Genomic DNA, 18197 nt, shown 5'->3' on the forward strand with positions numbered 1-18197 from the left:
GGTCTCCAGATTCTCCCGCAATGCCGTGGCTGGGGTTTCGACCGGCGATGTTTATGCGCACCACTTTTCTGTGGCGGCAACGGAAGGAGGTGGCGATACGGCTCGGTGCATTCGCTGTCAACCAGCAAATCAGCTCATTTCTCAGCAATAGAGGCCATTTCGTCATAAAAGCGATCGTTGGTGGGGCGTTCAACTGCAGTAGCATAGTAATAGAATCGTTGCATTATCCCGGACCAGCCCTTTCATACAACAAAGAGAGTAGCCCTTCTTCTTGTTCGTGCAACGTAAACGCCCGCAGGGCGCTTATAGAAGCTTCACGCAGCAGGAATGAGCCATAAATGAAGGCATAAATGTTAGTATATTCCTTGTGAATGGACTAGCGACGCCGTATGACACATGCCCTGATGCTGTCTTGCAATCCTTTATGAAGTTCCAGACTACCAACTAACAAAGACCCAGAAAGTAATAACAGCAACGGATTTTCGGGCCTGTTAGTCATAATGAACACGCGTCCCGAAATTCGCAATAAAAATAGATTGTATGTACTCGGTCTTTTCAACACACCAGTGAAAGCGTTCGACCTGTAAAACCAGACTATTCCTCATTATCTCCATACAGCCGAAGAATAAGAAGGCGTAGGTGATTGTCGGCGACCGGAAACCAAGGGAGAAACGCAATTTGTTGTTTTTTGTTTTGTTTCTTTTCTTGCGCTGATTCGCTCTCATGTGTTACGATAACAGGCAGGGGACGCGGCGAATGGGTGTTAAAGTGGCGACTTTGCGGGAAAAAGAGTGGCCGTCGTGAGCAATTTTCATTGCTATTTGCTGGCATTCGATCTTATCCGCACAGTAAGGTCACCGTGACTCTGTACCCTCCCGCTGGCCCCTTTGCCTATTGATTCCTTCCGAGTTGTCTCTACCCAAACCTCTCGTTATATGACCCTAGCTATACCGCTATTACTGCTTCGTCACTTTGATCTGCTGTGGATGTTTTCAAGTACCTTCTCAAGAAGATCTCCATCTGTTTTGAATATGCGTGAGCCACCGCAAAGAATGTTTCGCATTTTCCAAGTACTTCGTTAGTCATGTTATTCGGCGCTGAAGTTTAGTGTTTTATCGTTGTCGACTAAGATGACCGCGATTAACGTTTTCTCTTTGAAGGGGCTGCAGACGAGCACAGTATTATAGGAAGCTTTCACGCTATTTCAGAAATGCAGGTAAAAATACTTGCTTGTCGCTGTAGACTGCGTCGGTCCCAGCGGCAGGTGCTTTTGTTGTCGATTCTGGTGCGTCAACGCAGAAGTTCGGGAAAATTCTCAAAAGCTTCCGTTGTTATTGAAGCGAAAATGCAATGCCGAAAGCTGTTTATACTGAAATAACGCCAAGCTATAAGTCAAACGCAGATTGTCATTTACGACCACGTGCTACTTTGTTCCTCTTTGCAGAGCCGGCTTTGCTCGGCAGTTATTTCAAGCAAACGCGAACTGCAGCGCTTCGACGTCTCTATTTCTATCAGCCGCGAAGCCCCTCCCACGCCTTCTGGTAAGATCAGCCGTACAGCCGGATTGGTCCGTCTCTGGTGACATCATGAGTTCGTCAAGGGATTGGCCCGGTTGCCCAACTTTGCGTAAGCTAACCGGGACAACCAACGAAAGATTTTTCCGCAGTATAGCAATCCCTGCTACCGCGCCGCGCCGGAAGAAAAGGGAGGCAAGATTGTGTCGCGCGAAGAAATAAAGACAAAAATCAACCGCGCAAGGAAAGGAAAAGAGACCATGACCGCGAACGCATGCCGCGCTCTTGCGCCCTCTTCAGGCAACGCACAACGCCTTCGGGGAGCGGCGCGGACTGTTGCTATGTCCCTAGGCAACCGCCCCGCTTCGCCTTCCCACCAGTCGCATCACCGGCGAAACTGCTCCGCAAGAAGCCGCTACCAGGAGGCATGCACTACGTTGTTTGAAAAAAGGTGGCGCTGAAGCAGCGGACTCTAACTGACGGCGGCCGCGGCTATTATCCTCTATCTTTTACACGTACACTTCCAATGCTTAACTGTGTGCTAACGAACTGACAGAAAAAGGATGGCATTACCAAAAACTCAGGCTCAAATGACAGTATTACGAAACGTGCGCATTTGTATCATAGCGAAAGTTTGACATGTATGCGGACTACTGACCAGCATTAAAGTACGCTGAAACAAAGTTCAGTTTCTATAGTGAAGGTATATCAGAGTGAGATGGTCTCAAATCACGTGCCGTGGTCGAGAAAGAAGAAATTCGCGCGAAAGAGAGCAAAGTGACATGACAAGCTCAATGCCTATAGCGTAGAGCTTGTTGTAGAGCATGATATGCGTGGCAGCTTTTATTAAAATGTTTTACATTCCTAGATACGCGCCATTGATCATACATGAAACTGTATCATATGCTGAAAAAGGCTATTCCATTTTCCATGTGTCACCATTGGCGTCAGCAGCAAAGATCTTTTGTTCGACTACTCTTGATTTATTAAACTGTTTAATTAAAAACGATCCAGATTGGAAAAAGAAAACCTTGATTTGGGAAGTTTACTCCGCATGACTTCACAGGTGATATGCAGAGGCGGCATCCTTATTTCACCTTATTTCATCAGAAGTGTATAACCCAGGTAAAAATCTAGTGAAATATTGTAGTTATGCGTGATAGACTCCCTTTTCCGTGTCTGTTTCCACCAATCGCCGCGTGTGTTACTAACGCGCTATGTATGGTCACCTACCGAAAGTGCATACAGCTCAAACGAACGCGTGTGCATATCGAACGTCTCTCGGGTTAGCTTTTTCTCCGATTAGCTTTTATTTACGCTCTTATGCAAAAATATTAGGTTTGAATTTCTGTGATATCCGTGTGAGCGTGTTATGTGGGAAAGGTATGTAGGTGGTATCGACAATGTGGTTCGAGTTCAATTCTTTCGTTCCACATTCGCTCTTTTGCCGACCACGTGAAGCTGCCGCACATGCATTGCGAGGGAAAGATGGCTACGGCGGATTGTGAATACTCTAAAGCACTTCTAGATAAAATATTTCGTTAGAGCCAGCAACAAGTTGTCACGCACACTACGCGGATTACTATTAAATGCTGCTCGTTTCCTGATTTGCTATTTCTTTAGGAAGCCGTGACACGGTTTGGTGTAACTTCAGTGGGGTTGATAGTGTACCAGGCCACAGCATTTTCACGTGTGAGTTTGTTGGATTTCACTGTTAATTGGTCTCGCAATAAGTGATGTGTTTCAGAGCCTACAGCAAGGCGCGCAGTGTCGACATGTTAGACCATTCAGAAGCATCGTTCGATGTGTTCGGTATATCTACAGACACGCTATGGCGCTTCTTTAAAGAAACACTAAAGGCGAATATTAAATCAAGCTAAGGTGATAAATTATTGCTCGCAAACGTCCAAGTCATCAAATATATTATCGAGAACTGAGCTTTAAAAGCGAGCAAATAAGGTAAATGTAAGACCATTTCAGACTCTACCGACACATTCTATTACTAGCCCGACGAGATTCCAGTTCCTCATTATTATTGAGCCATTAGTGCTCAATTACTAATAATAAAAATATTATCACATTGCATTATTGTCTTTTCCACTGAATCCCGCTTGGGCTCCGCCATACTGCGCCGCTAGCGACGTCTGACGCCGACGTCATCTTGGGCTATTAGCTCTCCAGGCTTTCCGTCCAGCCGCACACACTCAACGTAATATGTGTCTCCAACATCTCGCTTTCGGTCTATGTGAGCCTTGTGGAAGCGTTGGTTTAATTCATTTGTGCATCTCCTGGGCCTGGATCCAGGCCCAGGAGATGCACAAATTAACCATTTATGGTTCCTTAGACCAATTATGTCATTATCGCATCATTTATGACTTAATTGTAGCCTATAATTGCTGTTATTGCCTTCATGATTTTCACCATTTCTCATGTGCAATTATTCAATACAAATTGTTATCCATCTAAGAAACCCTGCAAACATATCTTAAGGTTCATTTTATGGTTCTGGCTTTATTTCTAGACGGTCGCAGTTATGACCATCTTGACCTGGTGAATAGATGGCTAGACGACATGCGAGGGTGGCCTGCTGTGAGAGCGCCCGATATAATTTTTTATCCGTTTAATTCCAGGGCATGCGACCTGCAGGCTATAAGGAGCTACAGGTCATTGGAGTCATACAATTATGTCCAGAGTGGATGGGTTGGAAAACTGTTCGTGCACTGCATTGACCTAGAGCTCAGCTATGTGAAAGGGGAAGTGTCTACATCGCAAGCTCTCAGTGGCACACGCAGTACTGTATGGGTTTATGAAAAAAAAGTGGATAGGTAATCGCAGCTCGCTGCACATGTATGTGGCTGGCCGAGGTAAAGTCTGTAGCTACATTGGAGCCATCTTATGGAAAAGTGATATGACAGTTTGTCAAGGGTTGACACCCAAGACATGCACATACCACACAACAGCCTGGAACTCGAGCAAAAGCGAAATGTTCAGCCTACTGTGCTTGAAAATAGACTTATCTGGAGCAAGGTACTGTAGATCCTCAGCCTGCGGGGTGTTCAAGGCCGGCGTTCGGGCCACCAACAGAAAAAGAGATACGAAAGCTGCATGAAGAGTCACCATTTCCTGACCTTTTCACCGTTCGCGGTACGTATTTCAGATACTACACTACTGTTATGTGCACTACTAGTGGGAATTCAATGATGAGTCCATGAGTAGCGGCACTTTGATTTTACGCAAGATGGGCATGGGCAAAAGAATATGCCTTCAGCCAAATTGCTCCGATCAGCAGTGATATGAAAGTATTAATCTGATTATAAATTATTTGGAGCTTGCTGTGCACTGATACTCGTACTTAGCATAAAAGTAGTGAAATTTTGCAATCGCAGGTGTTCCATTAAACGCGACTATGATGCGATAAGGTGGATAGCTGGAAGTTTTAGTCCCGCAAGCCGCGATAAAAACTCAGTGTCTGGATGAACTGGTGGGCAACGATCTTGCCCACCAGTTCGCCCGAGAGATGGAACATCGGGTTGAGGAAGGTGAGCCACAGTCCATATTTAGTTACAGAGACATTACGAACCATTATAAGACGGAGAGGCGCCGTTACCCCTATCCTCACAAATCGCTTAGCAGAGAACAGCAAGCGATCTACAGGCAAATACAGGCCGGATCCTTCCCGCACCCTTACCTTCAAAGCAAGATGTACCCGGAAAGGTACGAGGAGGATTGTAACTCCTGCAAAACTCAGTTAGGCACGCTCAAACACGTCATTGGAGTATGCGATTTCATCAAGGCGATCCCCCCACCTCTTACCTGCCCCGCTACCCTACCCCCTCCCTCATCCACCCTTACCGAGCGATGGGAGACCTTGCTAACCAGCACCGCCCTGGAAGACCAGCTCGTCCTCATCTCCAGGAGCCAGGCGGCTAGGAAAGCATATGGGTCCCGTGAAGAGGGAACCACTCCCATCGACGGCGTCTAAGAAGATGTCGAGCTCGGCTCAGTAAAGTTGTTTCTCTCTCTCTCTCATGGAATAGGTTGTACTAAGTGTGGACTATATGCCTAATGCGGAGCAGGAAACTTGCTATCTGAGTGCTCCCAAAGTCTTGTTACAGCAAAAGAGGTATTGGATTTGTGCTGTGTGCTGTGTTATACAATGTGTCTGTTTTACTGGGAACACTATCTTGGATAGATGAGTTTAATGGCCCTTGTGTGGCGACTGGAATATATAATTTGAAATGGTCATCTGATAATTGACTGCACTGCTAGTCGTGTAAGCACAATTTCTGTCTTTCAAGAGCAGCAGTATTTTGAAAATGAAGCACAGAAGTGTTCAAACAACTGCTACCTCACAGTAGCATACCTTATTGGGAAATCAAATTTCTGTAACATCTGGGGAGCTTTGGCTCTGCATAAAATGCCTTCAACCTTGTTGTTCGATATCCTTGATAAAATGAAGTTACCTAAAATTTTGTCATGCCTTCGTATTGCTGCTTGTTAATGTGCATAGCATGGCACATTTGCCTAACTCACTAGTTAGTGTAGTGGTATTGACGGGATGATGTTGGTTGATTATTTAATACCATTATCTTTCACTATGTTTTCATGCAGGTACACTCCTATACGAGACACTGAAAGCCCCACGATGGCAGCAGCATATTACAGCAGATATCCTTGTGGACAGAACGCATGGTGAATACACAGGGGACAATGCTCCAAATATCTCTGTATCTTATTATACGTATGTAGCCTTATCTACTGCAACTGCTGCTGCTCTCAGTTTGGAGACTGCCATCCAGTCGTCTGAGCTGTGGATGTTTTCTTGCAGACTGCGTGTAACTGCGTCGAATGGGGTCAAGGTGCCAAGAAAGTAAACCACCGCAGGAAAAAAAGCTGCAACAAGAATACTTTCCCCGGTGTTCACTGGCAACGCCGCCACAAAACATGGCAAGCAAATGAAGGCAGTTGCCCGTACTCAGTTCTCGAAGAAAACAGGTTGTTCAGTTAAAGAAGTGGGCACGTCAGTAAACCAAAAGCTTCCGTGGCTTTCGGCTAGTCCTGATTGACAATCCAAATGCCATTGTAGAAATAAAATGCCCATATGTGCGTGACATCACACAGCTAATTGGGCATGGAAAGTATGATGTCAGGCTGAGCCTGGACGGGATATTGTTCCTAGGAGAAAATGGGCCAAATGGCTATTACAGTCAGATGCAATTTCAGTTGCTATGCACTGAGAAGCCACTTTGCTTTTTTGATGTATTGAGCACTCAAAGTGATGTGCTCATTGACGTCCCTTTTAACTCTGCTTACATAGCCAAAAATGTGTCATGGCTAAAGAAATTCTACTTTGCTCAATTGCTTCCACACATGGTTGACATGCACAGTGATGAAAATCTAGATGTATCCAAGCAGTATTTAAGGGTTTGTCAAGTTTTTAAAAATGCCACATAAATAAATATGCATGTAGGTCCTTTTAGTACTGCACTGGAGTACCTGAAAAAGAGCATGGGACATAGTAAATGTTGCGAATCACCCAGCCATGCAGATATTCAATCCAATTCCCCTGTGCTCTTCTATCTGATTCAGAACTTTAACTGCACCACAGAGTACAAGAATAGGGTGCAAAGACATATGATGAAACGAATACAAGCAAGTCCTAAGCATTTTCCTAAGCACGTGGCTTCTTGATCAATTCGGCCTTCATGTTTCAGAGTCCTGCACATACAAATACCGTGTTGCTAATGGTTTTCTTTGACCGTTTGGGAAGTGCTTGCTTAAAGATCGTGTATGTCTTAATGCTTTTGATTGCACGCTCGACATGAATTCGAGCAGATGCAATGCGCCTTGTGCTCGTCACCTCTTTGTCGCTCAGTTGTGGTTTTCATGGAATTGTAATGCAGAAGTTACCACGCATCTTGTGCATGCCCAAGGATCAGTGTTCTCGAAAATTTTCTTATAATCAGTGTGTGCTAGTTTTATACATGTGCTCGTTTTTCTGCCGTCCTCGACTGCACTTCCCTTCCCTTGACACGCGTTCTGTAACTCCAATAGTCAGCCGGTTATCTGTCCTGCGCATGACATGGCTTGTATAGCTCCATGTTTTTCTCCTAATGTCAACTAGAATATTAAAAATTAAATTATGGGGTTTTACGTGCCAAAGCCACTTTGTGATTATGAGGCACGTCGTAGTGGAGGACCCCGTAAATTTCGACCACCTGGGGTCCTTTAACGTGCACCTAAGTCGAAGTAGACGGGTGTTTTCGCATTTCGCTTCCATCTAAATGCGGCAGCCATGGCCGGGATTCGATCCCGTGACCATGTGCTCAGCAGCCTAACACCATAGCCACTGAGCAACCACGGCGGATAACTAGAATATCGGCTACCGCGTTTGCTCTATGATCCACACCGCTCTCTTCCGGTCTCTTAACGTGACGCCTAACATTTGTCGTTCCATAGCTATTTGTGCGTTCCCTAAACTGTTCTCGAGCTTCTTTGTTAACCCCCAAGTTTCTGCCCCATATGTTAGCACCCGTAGAACGCAATGACTGTACGCTTTTCTTTTCAAAGGCAATGGTAAGCAGCTAGTCACGGTTTGGTATTGTCTGTCACGTGAACTCCAACGCAATTTTATTCTCCTGCAAATTTATTCTCGTGGTCAGGGTACCTTGTGAGTAATTGACCCAGATAAACGCACTCTTGTTCAGACTCTAGAGGCTGACCGGTGATTGCGAGTTTTTGTTCCCTTGCCGGACTATTGAACATTGCTTTTGTATTCTGCATCTCAATTTTTAACCCTACTCTTACACCACCTTGTTATGACCCTCAATTATTTGTTGCAATTTATCCCGAGAGTTGCTGAACAGGATAATGTCATCTGCAAACCGAAGGTTGTTGAGATATTCACCGTTGATCTTCACTCCTAAGCCTGCCGAGCCTAACGGCTTCAATAATTCTAAGCATGTAGTGAATCGCTTTCAAGAAAATGTGTCTCCTTGCCACACTATTTTCTTCATGAGTACCTAATTTTCTATTTTTCTTCTGGAGAACAATGGCAGCTATGGAATCTTTGTATAGAAGGTGTTTCACGTAACTTGTGCCAATGATTTAAAAAAAGGAAGTGGTTAGCCGCAGCTGAATAAAACTGACGGCATATGGTTTGCCGTCATGTGGCGTTGCTTAGAACATTTTTTTATATTATGCTTAATTAGTTAACTAACTAAAAAACGTTTTTAATATTCACTTTGGGTCCAAGTGTGTTAGGTTGGGTTGTGGAGGGGGTTCAGAAACGACGGATACAATTTTTTGTGGCAAGGTACAAGAGATTATGTATAATGCATCTTAGTTAATGAACTAATTAGGCGGTATATAAGAAAATACTATAAGGAGCGCCACATGACGGTAAACTATATGCCATTAGTTTCATTCAGCTGCAGCTAACCACTTTCTTTAAATCCTTGGCACAAATTACATGTGACATCCAGTATATTTCTCAAGGTATTCACGAATGCATCCTGTACTCCTTGATTATGCAGTGCCTGTATGATTGCTGGTATCTCTTCTGAATCAAATGTATTTTCACAATCTCTGAAAGCCAAATAGATATGTTGACTGTGCTCCACAGATTTTTCAATTAGCTGATTGATGGCATGGGCATGATCCTTCGAAGAATATCTGCTCCTGAAGCGAGCCTGTTTTCTTTGTTGATTGAAGTGTTGTTCCCATTGCATAAGAAATAATCTTCGCAATTATTTTATACGATAGCTAAAGCAAGCGAATGGGCTTGTAATTATTCATTTCTTTAACGTCTCTTAGTATAATGTTGCAATTCTTCCAGCTCTCTGGTACAATTGAAATTGTGATGTATTGCGTAAAGAGGGCCGCAAGCATTTCAAGCATAATATCTCTTCCATCTTTAATTCCATTGTGACCCATTCCATCTTCGCCGGCCGCTCTTTCTTGGGACATGTTTAGCAAGGCCCTTCTAACTTTATAGATAGTTTATAAGGAGCCTCTGTATCCTGTTCATCACTGCTTCCAAAGAACGTTGCGTGGCTGCATAGGATGCTACACAGGTCAGTATAGAATGTTTCTGCTGCATTTATTATACCACCCAAATTTGTTATGACATAACGCTGATAATCTTTAACTGCATACATATTGTCCTGTCCTGTACGAAGTTTTCTTTCCACTGAAATTATCCTGCGGCCATATTTTACTGCTTCCTTAATCTTTCCGACGTTATGATTTCGAATATCGCTTACATCCTCCTTATTTACTAGCTTTGACATTTCATCGAATTCTTTCCTATCTCTTGAGTTAGACACTTTAACGCTTTGTCGTTTTTTTATTAGGTCTTTTGTTACTCGGGAAAGCTTACCTACCAGTTGCTTTGGCGAATTACCTCCCACTTTAATTGGTGCTGCTGAAATAAGCCTAGTTACAGTTTCATTCATTACTTCTATGTTATCTTCATCTTCCTGTTCTAACGCTCCCGAGAGAGAGAGAAAGAGAAAGCATTTATTTGGACCATCGAGGTCGTTGCTCTTGAGGTCGAGTGGGTGGTGTCCTCATTCCATGACTCACCTGGGCCATGGCTGCTCGGCGTACATGCTGGACGAGAGCTTCTTTTCCCGCCAGGGTATCGCCGATCAGCTGTACCTCTCACGGCTGAAATGACGTGCTAGGCGTCTTTAAGTGTTGAGGTTTGCCCCCGCAGCCCCACGAGATGTGAAAGAGTGTAGGGCGTGTGTCGCCGCACCAGGGGCAGATACCACGATATGTGTGTCGGTATATTTTGCTGTATCTGTGCAGGTTTGGGAATGTGTTTGTCTGAACAAGTCTGAGAGCTACTGCCTCTTCAATGCTGAGCTTTCTGTGGGGGGGGGGGGAGGATAAATCCTGCGGTTGAGTCACTGGATATCGAGTCGGTCGCAGTAATTGGATGGCAGGGGCATCAAGGTAAAGGATAGCGATTGATGAGACTATTGGTTTTATCCCGCTTTGTTCATTAGCGCTCGAGCTAAGGCGTTCGCCCTTTCGTTCCCCCCCAGTGATACGTGACCCGGCATCCACGTGATTTGATGGGATTCTTGCAGCCTCGGGCCTGGAATCTGAGCCGCCAGCAGCGGTGTTCGTCTGTTGGTAAATTTACGGCAGGCCTATTGCGAGTCGGTAACGACATGAACTTCCCTGCCTACCCTGTCTTTTTCTTTACAACTAGCGCCGCGGCTATGGTCTCAGCCGCAGCTGGGGTCTCTGCCCTGACGGAGGCCGCGAGGGTAAACGAGTTGTCTGTCCCGTTCACGGCGGGTACCGCAATGAGGCCCCCCTGCACGGTACGCCGCCATGGCCATGTACGTTACGTATTGGTCACCCTTGAATTATCGGCGCTGTCTGTCGAGGTGAGCCTTGCGACGTGCTTCATGGAGTTCATGACTCATGTGCTTCGGCAGGGGTTTGGCCTTGATCTTGCCTCCAATCTGAGGCGGGAGTGATCGTTGCCCATCGAGGGCACGCAGCTCTGTTGCCGTTCCGGTCCGGTGGAGGATGGCTCTGCGCGCCACCGTGTTCTGTAGTCTGGCTTTTTGCGAAGCCATAACCGCGTCCGACAGCTCAGCAAAGGTGTTGTGTATCCCGAGGACCACTAACTTCTCGTTTGAGGTGGGGACTGGGAGACCGATGCCGTTTCGTTCGCGCCTCTGATGATGCCATTGACTTGTTCTTGGTGGCGTTTCTTTAGCGAGTGGTAGTAATTCGGCATGATATATGTTACCCTGCTGATCACCAGAGCCTGGACGAGGCGAAGCGTGTCCTCTTCTCGCATGCCCTTTCGGCTTCTTGTTATTCGTTTGATAATCCGCGAGACCTGCTGGGTGGCAGACCTTAGGGTTTGGATGGTGTGGGAAGTTTTCTGGTTACTCTGGATCCAAAAACCCAGATTCCTAGTCTTTTTCTTTTCCGTGATCTTCTGGCCTTCCAGATAGAGGTCGATTAGCATAGTACAATCTAACATGTGGGCCAATCCCGAAGGTCGTGCAGTCTAAACTTGTGGGCCGTTTGCCTGGGTATATGCCACGTGTTATGCGCCGCTCTTCCGTGAACCCCTCTGACGCCACCTTGGGGCACTGTATGTGCCAGTGGATATGCGCGCATGTCACGGCCGGCGTCACCAGAAGGCGCAGCGTGTCCAGAGGGAAGCGCGAGAGAGGAGCCTAGCACGCCTCATGCAGGGTGCGTTTCGGCTGTTCGCATACTTGGATAGACATCGTAGATGACGTGTCCCCGAATCTCTAATGCAGTTGGCATTCCTAGCACAACTCACGCACTTTAGGGTATGTTTGTATGTTTCTATGCCTCTCGCCGTTTTCCCGACAACTTGGGTCACTGGAAAGTCGATTATTTAATGGGTAAATCATCGGGGTGCTGTGCTAAGGCAATCACCTATGACACCCACCGTTGGACCCACTTGGGTCACTGACTGAGCATGCGGCACTGGTATGTGCCGTTCTCCGACGAACCTCTTTCACATCAACTTGGGTCACTGGATATGTGCTGCACTTCAAATAACATATTTGGCGGCAACTCATGGCAATGCTTATGTGTTACTTTTCAAATAACCTCTATGACGCCAACTTACATCGGGTCACTGGGTATGTGCCATTGGATATGTGTCGTTATTCAATGAAACAGAAAAGTTGCATTAAAATTTAGCTTGTGTTGGGCGGAATCGATCCGACGTCATATTTATTCAGACGATCTTGTCGGAATATATAATAAGACGCGCTCCATGCGCGGCTTCACGGTGGCGCTACTGTATAGCACAGCGTGTTCAGAAAGATATTCTAGGAAGAGGAGCCCTGCTGCTTACACGCCTCATACATGACGTGTTATTGAGGTGGCAATACGCTGTGTAGCCTAATTGCTTCAATGCTAACCATACTAACGTCGGCATTCATAGTGCAATGGGTTCAGCCCAAAATATTTAGCACTGCACGTTGAACCACTATTTGCCTTTACCGCCCCTTTAAGGACGTGGTGTACTCATACACGTGCATGTTCATCCTGATGTGCAGCAACAAAAGAAGAGAGGGAAAATTGAAACAAGAGAAAACTCTGATATTCTTCGCCGTAAGCGGAAGATAATTCGGGTCGGCAGAACCACCGGTAGCACCAATGGCAGCCTTGGCGTCATGAGAAATGAACTAACATGATAAAACAAGCGTGCTACCAACCCTTCAACGTTACACTGCACAGTTTTTTGGAAGAAAACTTGACGATATTTTGCTCTGACCTCTCTAGCAAAAAAGAGGGCCTACACAGGATCAAGCTCCATAACTTCATCATTGAAGGTAAGCCAGGAATATTGCAAGTCTTTAACCACTTTTTTTTTCATCCACTTAAACATGGGCGACAACACGTAGCTGCATATTTTTGATGCCCAGCCTTTCGAGCTGCCTGATATAATTGTGCCCAAAGAAGACATCCTTCATTTCTTGTTGCGATTTGGTGATAAGACGTCATGTGGGCATGATGACATAAACAACAACGTTTTTCGCCGATGTGCCTAACGGTGCTGAGAGTATTTACAAATATAATTTATTCGCTGTCTTTATGAAGGCAGAGTATCAATTGACTGGAGAAGCATGAAAGTCGTGCCAATAATTTAAAAAAAGCTTGTAGTCTAAAAGTTAGGGCACAAAATTAGACGCCAGTTTCCCTGTTATGTTCCCATAGCAAGGCTACGACGCATTTATTGCGTGAGCATACTGCAATATTTTTGGAAAACAATAGCCTTTTTCGTAAAGAACAACACGATTTTCGGCATGGGCTTTCAACAATTACTCAGCTCCTACACACTGTCCATATGGTAACATCAATAATCCACGAATTCAGCCAAGGAGGCATAATATTCATTGTCTTCCGGTAAGCGTTTGACCGTTTGTCGCACCGAAAGCCCTTGCACAAATAAAATACGTGCTAAACAGTGGAAAAAGAGCTTAAAAAAGCAGTTAAAGAACGTCAGATTATCATGTTTTTTTTAACGTTCGCATACCACACGAAAATACAAGCTACCATGGAATTTTCACCTACCACGGAATTCTTCCTCCTGTATGGACGCGAGCCTTCGCATACTATCGACACCGTTCTTCCATACCATCTTGGCGCTTCCAAGTGCCCGCTTGTGCAATAAGCTTCCCGACAAGCGGAACAGTGCCACCAGCTCGCGTGCACCTTTACATCACAAGAACACCGCCAGAAGGAAAGCAACTCCGACTCGCTTCTTAATCCCACCTATGCCCCAGGGTGTCTTGTGTGGCTAGCTGTTGCTTTCCAAACTCCTGGGTTTTCCTCGAAACTCGTCCCAAAGTACGAAGGGAATTACCATGCCTTAATGCGAGCGTCCCCGGTGAACTTTCTCATTGAACCACTTTCTCTAACTGACGACATGCGCCGGCGTGGACGTTACCTCGACCACGTGACCCGTCTCAAGCCCTACCATGACCCTCTGCCTCCATACTCTTAGGTCACCAGGATGGCTCTTTTTTTTTGCGAGGGGCTATTGTGAAGAAGACGCACCTCCGTCCAGCAGCATCGCCAACTCTTGGCGCGCTCTGCTCGTGCTGCTGGCCGCTGGTATCTTTCGAGACAGTGACTCTCGCTGCCTCGCCGCTCGTACTCGCATATAGCGTGCTTGACCACAGGAACTCATCGCCAATAAACCTCTTCTCCACACATATATTATAATTCTATCCGCACGATGTATTCACCCACGGCGCCCAGGTTCCATTGTGATTTTCGGGAAAGCCAGCGGGATCCTTGGGCTCGTGCTGCAATGGCATTCCTTTAGCTTCAATGGCGCCGAGACGAGTCCTCAGGAACGTCACAACCTGTTAAAATAGTAAAAAAAATAGTGCAGGTATGAGTTGCAGGTCGAGTTTTATAGGGAAGTGAACTTAGGTTCCCCTGGTGTGAGCTATTTCTTCAATAAAAAATAAAGCACACAATGCTGTAAACATCTTATTTATAACTGACTGCCCATTACGACGCATCTTGGCCATCCTGAACGTGCGTTACTTGAACAGTCACGTCGAAAAGTGCCAATGAAGCGAGCCGTCCCATGTGACACCCACAAATCTGCTGATTTAACGGCACATGATCTGCTAGATTAGCTACTCGAGTGCTATGGCGCATGCTCTACATATTCCGACTGAAATTGTGTTGTACAATAACACCAGTGGTCCAAACATAAACCACTTGTAGAACAGCTGTGCGCACTGCTTCATTGCATTTCCCTCTCGCAGACGGCATTTGTTGAGGATAATTATGCACTTGTGTACCATGAGACCACGTGTTTGCTTTTTGATTGCTTGCCTGTTTCCTTGTTCGTTCATTGATTGATTGTTTGTTTACTTGTTTCTTGAAAATAATCAAGTGATTTTAATTCTGGGTTCAATATCCTTTTATGTTTGAATCATACGCTATTATCTAATTAAAATTTCTGTTACGATTTCGAGCAGTCTTTCTGTCGGTACTGACCTCCGGATGTAGGCTGGCCACATTGTTCAATTCGCAAGGATCTTCTATTATGTCGAACAGGTAAACCGTGCCGTTCGAGTAAAATTGTCCGCCATCCGGATTACCACATTTCAACGCCGCTCTTTCTCTCCAGTCCTTGGGAAACCTCAGATGCTCCCTATTGTGGAAGCCTCTGAGGACTTTGGCTGCTGTCGACTCGGTGAGCAGCTTATCGAGGTCGTCGTATGGACGGACGCCACCTGGTCGAGCGTAGCGCTCATTCATGTGTCCGGTACCATCGAGCACCAACTTGTAACGGCCGCTTCGCAGAGCTGAGCTGTTCAAAAACAGGTTGCCGATGTTGTGGAGCATCTCGACACGAGGCGAGCCAATTCCTTGAGACAGGTACCGCCACATATTAAACCCATCCAGTTCCCCTAGTGTGTCGACGTCACCTCCTGAAAGAGCATGCGTCGAATGAAAGTGAGATTAGCAGGCAATATAAGTATTCGAAGGGTAAGCTTAGGTTAAGCTAGTTTTTTTCTTAATATGATAGAAATAGAAAAAGTAGTCGCAACACACAATGGAGGTTCGCGAAGAACTGCCCTATTGAAAGCTGTGGCAGGGCACAACAGAGGATATAAGCACATCTTAGTTTGCTGCTCACGAGAATGTAATGGCGCGGAGTCCAGTGCTTGATGAGAAAAAATATCGCGAGTAATGGCAGCTTGCTCAATTGACAGTGCCTTAAAAATTGGAACGTGTCTGCCGGCAGACGATTCCAGAGCTTTGCTGAGAGTGGAGTCTATGTTCTGCAATACAGTCAACGCTCCATACATTACCAACTGCCTGTGCGATTTCAGCCATTGTGTTATGGCGGCAAACACCTATACATTGCTGCGGGCTAAGTTGACAACGTTACTAATTATGTTCACTTTTTTACTGCGACAGCTACTTACGAACCATGAAACCGCATGTGGTGTTTGTATTATTATACCTCCTTTCCGTTCCGCCTTCGTCGTCGTGTCATGCCGTCAGTCCAGGCCAGTTCGTCATCCAAAGGGCTAACCAGCTCTTGTGTGAAGCTTTACGCCAGGCTCCCGACATGGCAGTTCAACTGCACACACTACACATCTTACAGCCTAGAACCATATCTTGTCAGCCACATCTTTCCTCGTCCCCACACGACACTTGCGCGTGTGCATTGCCTTCGATTAAGACACGCTCACTCGAACTACTAAGTTTACTCTCTCCAACCCGCATCCACCTCCTCAGTGCTTTTGCAGATAAGCTCTCGCCCGTCTTCGCTTCTTGTGGGGTTTACCCCAACTCCCAGCACACTGTGTGACATTGCCTCCGGCATGTTTCTACTAGCTGTCGACCTTTGTCCCCCTCTTCACCAGCAGCGGCTTGCGTCAAACGAACGACCTCTTTACTGGCGCAGGAGTACCTCGTGGAGCTTGCCGATGCTGTGTTAAAGAATCCCGCTTTTTCACGGCGCATGCACATAATCTTGGCGGAAAAATCGCGAAACTTAAATGGGTCCACACGCTTTCCCCAATCTCGCTGGCCCTGGAAGGGTTCCAGCGATTCGCAATGCGCGCGGACGCGTACAGTTGCAAACCGTTTCGCATGCCGCTTTGGAGCTCGACCGATAGTTCCAGATTGCTGCAATGCCAGCGTGTGCCACGTACGGTTGAAACTCCGTGTCTTAAACGGGAAGCGGTGTTCGCTAACATGCGAACTGCCCAGAGAATAAGTAAAACGAATATATTAGACCAGCACGTGCAGAAATCATCGATGTTAAATTCCACGGCAGTGGCGCCGGCAGAAAGAAAACGGTGGCCTATACGCCAGTACGTTAAAGTACAAGGCCATGCACAGAGCTTCTCACCCAATGGTCGGTGAGTGATACAGAGCTTTCAAGAATACGTTGCCCTGGAGAAGAAATTTTTATATATTCGCGATCCAGGACCGCCCAACCAGCGTGTACTCAACGTGGCCGCACGTACACAAATCACCAGGTCAAAGCTCCCATACCGTTCAAATATTGTGCATGTCTCACGCCCTGTGGGAATCGAGGTTATGCGAAAGACTTTACTGGTGCACATGGCTGTCTGCATTGTTTAAATTTCCGCAAAGCGATACCAGGTGAACCAACGTCTTTGTGTAAATTGAGTAGTTGTACGTGTAGGTCGCGGCCGTGCGTGTCTATGACGAGACCACCATGTCGTCGACCACCTTAAACACGACGGTACGGCGGCAGCGGCAAAATTTCCAAGCCGGCCGTTCGACGCGAGCTTTAGACATGGCACTTGGTTTTACATTGATGGTGGACAAGCCTAAGTGAGAGAAACATGGATTGTGATGTCATCAGCGACTACGTGTTAGGCATTCGTTCGTACCAATGGTTTAATGTGTGGTACGTGAAAACTACATTGGCAGCTGTACTCCGGCAAATAAAGGTAAAACACCATTGACTTGGGTGATCAGTAAGTCGGTTCAACGTCGCACATTTATTACGAAGCTCTGTGGGAATCCGCCGTGGTTGCTCAGTGGCTGTTGTGTTGGGCCGCTGAGCACGAGATCACGGGATCGAATCCCGGCCACGGCGGCCGCATTTCGATGGAGGCGAAATGCGAAAACACCCGTGTACTTAGATTTAGGTGCACGTTCAAAAACCCCAGGTGGTCCAAATTTCCGGAGTCCTTTCCTACGGCGTGCCTCATAATCAGAAGGTGGCTTTTGCACGTAAAACCCCATAATTTAATTTTTTTAAGCGCTCTGGGAGGAAAGTGAGCCGGTCCTGGAGATATTGCAGTCTAACACAACACCTCAGAGCGCGAGCTATCACGAAGAACAAATATGAGAAAGTGTCACAGGGCGCATGCGCCAAGCTCTTCAAAGAGCTAGCTGTGGTTGGAACGAGTGAAGCCTCTGTATGACTTGTGGCAAGTCAGAAATAGGCAATAAAGGGAAAAAAGATCGGGGCCTAATGGCTAGAGCAGTGGACTGCTGATATCCACGCCAATGGTTCGATTCCAACGTCCTCTAAACATTATATTCTGTTTATTAAAGTGAGGCGAACCAGGGACCTACCTATAGCTACCTGCCTGCTACAAAGTGCCAATAAGGTTGCGAAGAATGCTGCTCATTAAAATGTTT

General features: G+C 46.2%; 1 protein-coding gene across 3 annotated transcripts in view; it reads right to left on the reverse strand.

Moving 5' to 3' along the window:
- Nucleotides 1-14243: 14243 nt before the first annotated feature.
- The window catches only part of LOC135906981 (arylsulfatase B-like), a 33169-nt gene continuing 29215 nt past the window's right edge, over nucleotides 14244-18197 (reverse strand). For all 3 annotated transcript variants that reach the window (XM_065438629.1, XM_070531855.1, XM_070531856.1), the window contains 2 exons: nucleotides 15054-15490; nucleotides 14244-14404 (listed from right to left, as the gene is read on the reverse strand). In XM_065438629.1, coding sequence (XP_065294701.1) covers nucleotides 14264-14404; nucleotides 15054-15490 — 578 coding nt within the window. In that variant the 3' untranslated portion in view covers nucleotides 14244-14263. The remainder of the gene's footprint in view (nucleotides 14405-15053; nucleotides 15491-18197) is intronic.

Source organism: Dermacentor albipictus, chromosome 1, assembly GCF_038994185.2.
Source record: "Dermacentor albipictus isolate Rhodes 1998 colony chromosome 1, USDA_Dalb.pri_finalv2, whole genome shotgun sequence".
Lineage (NCBI taxonomy): Eukaryota > Metazoa > Arthropoda > Arachnida > Ixodida > Ixodidae > Dermacentor > Dermacentor albipictus.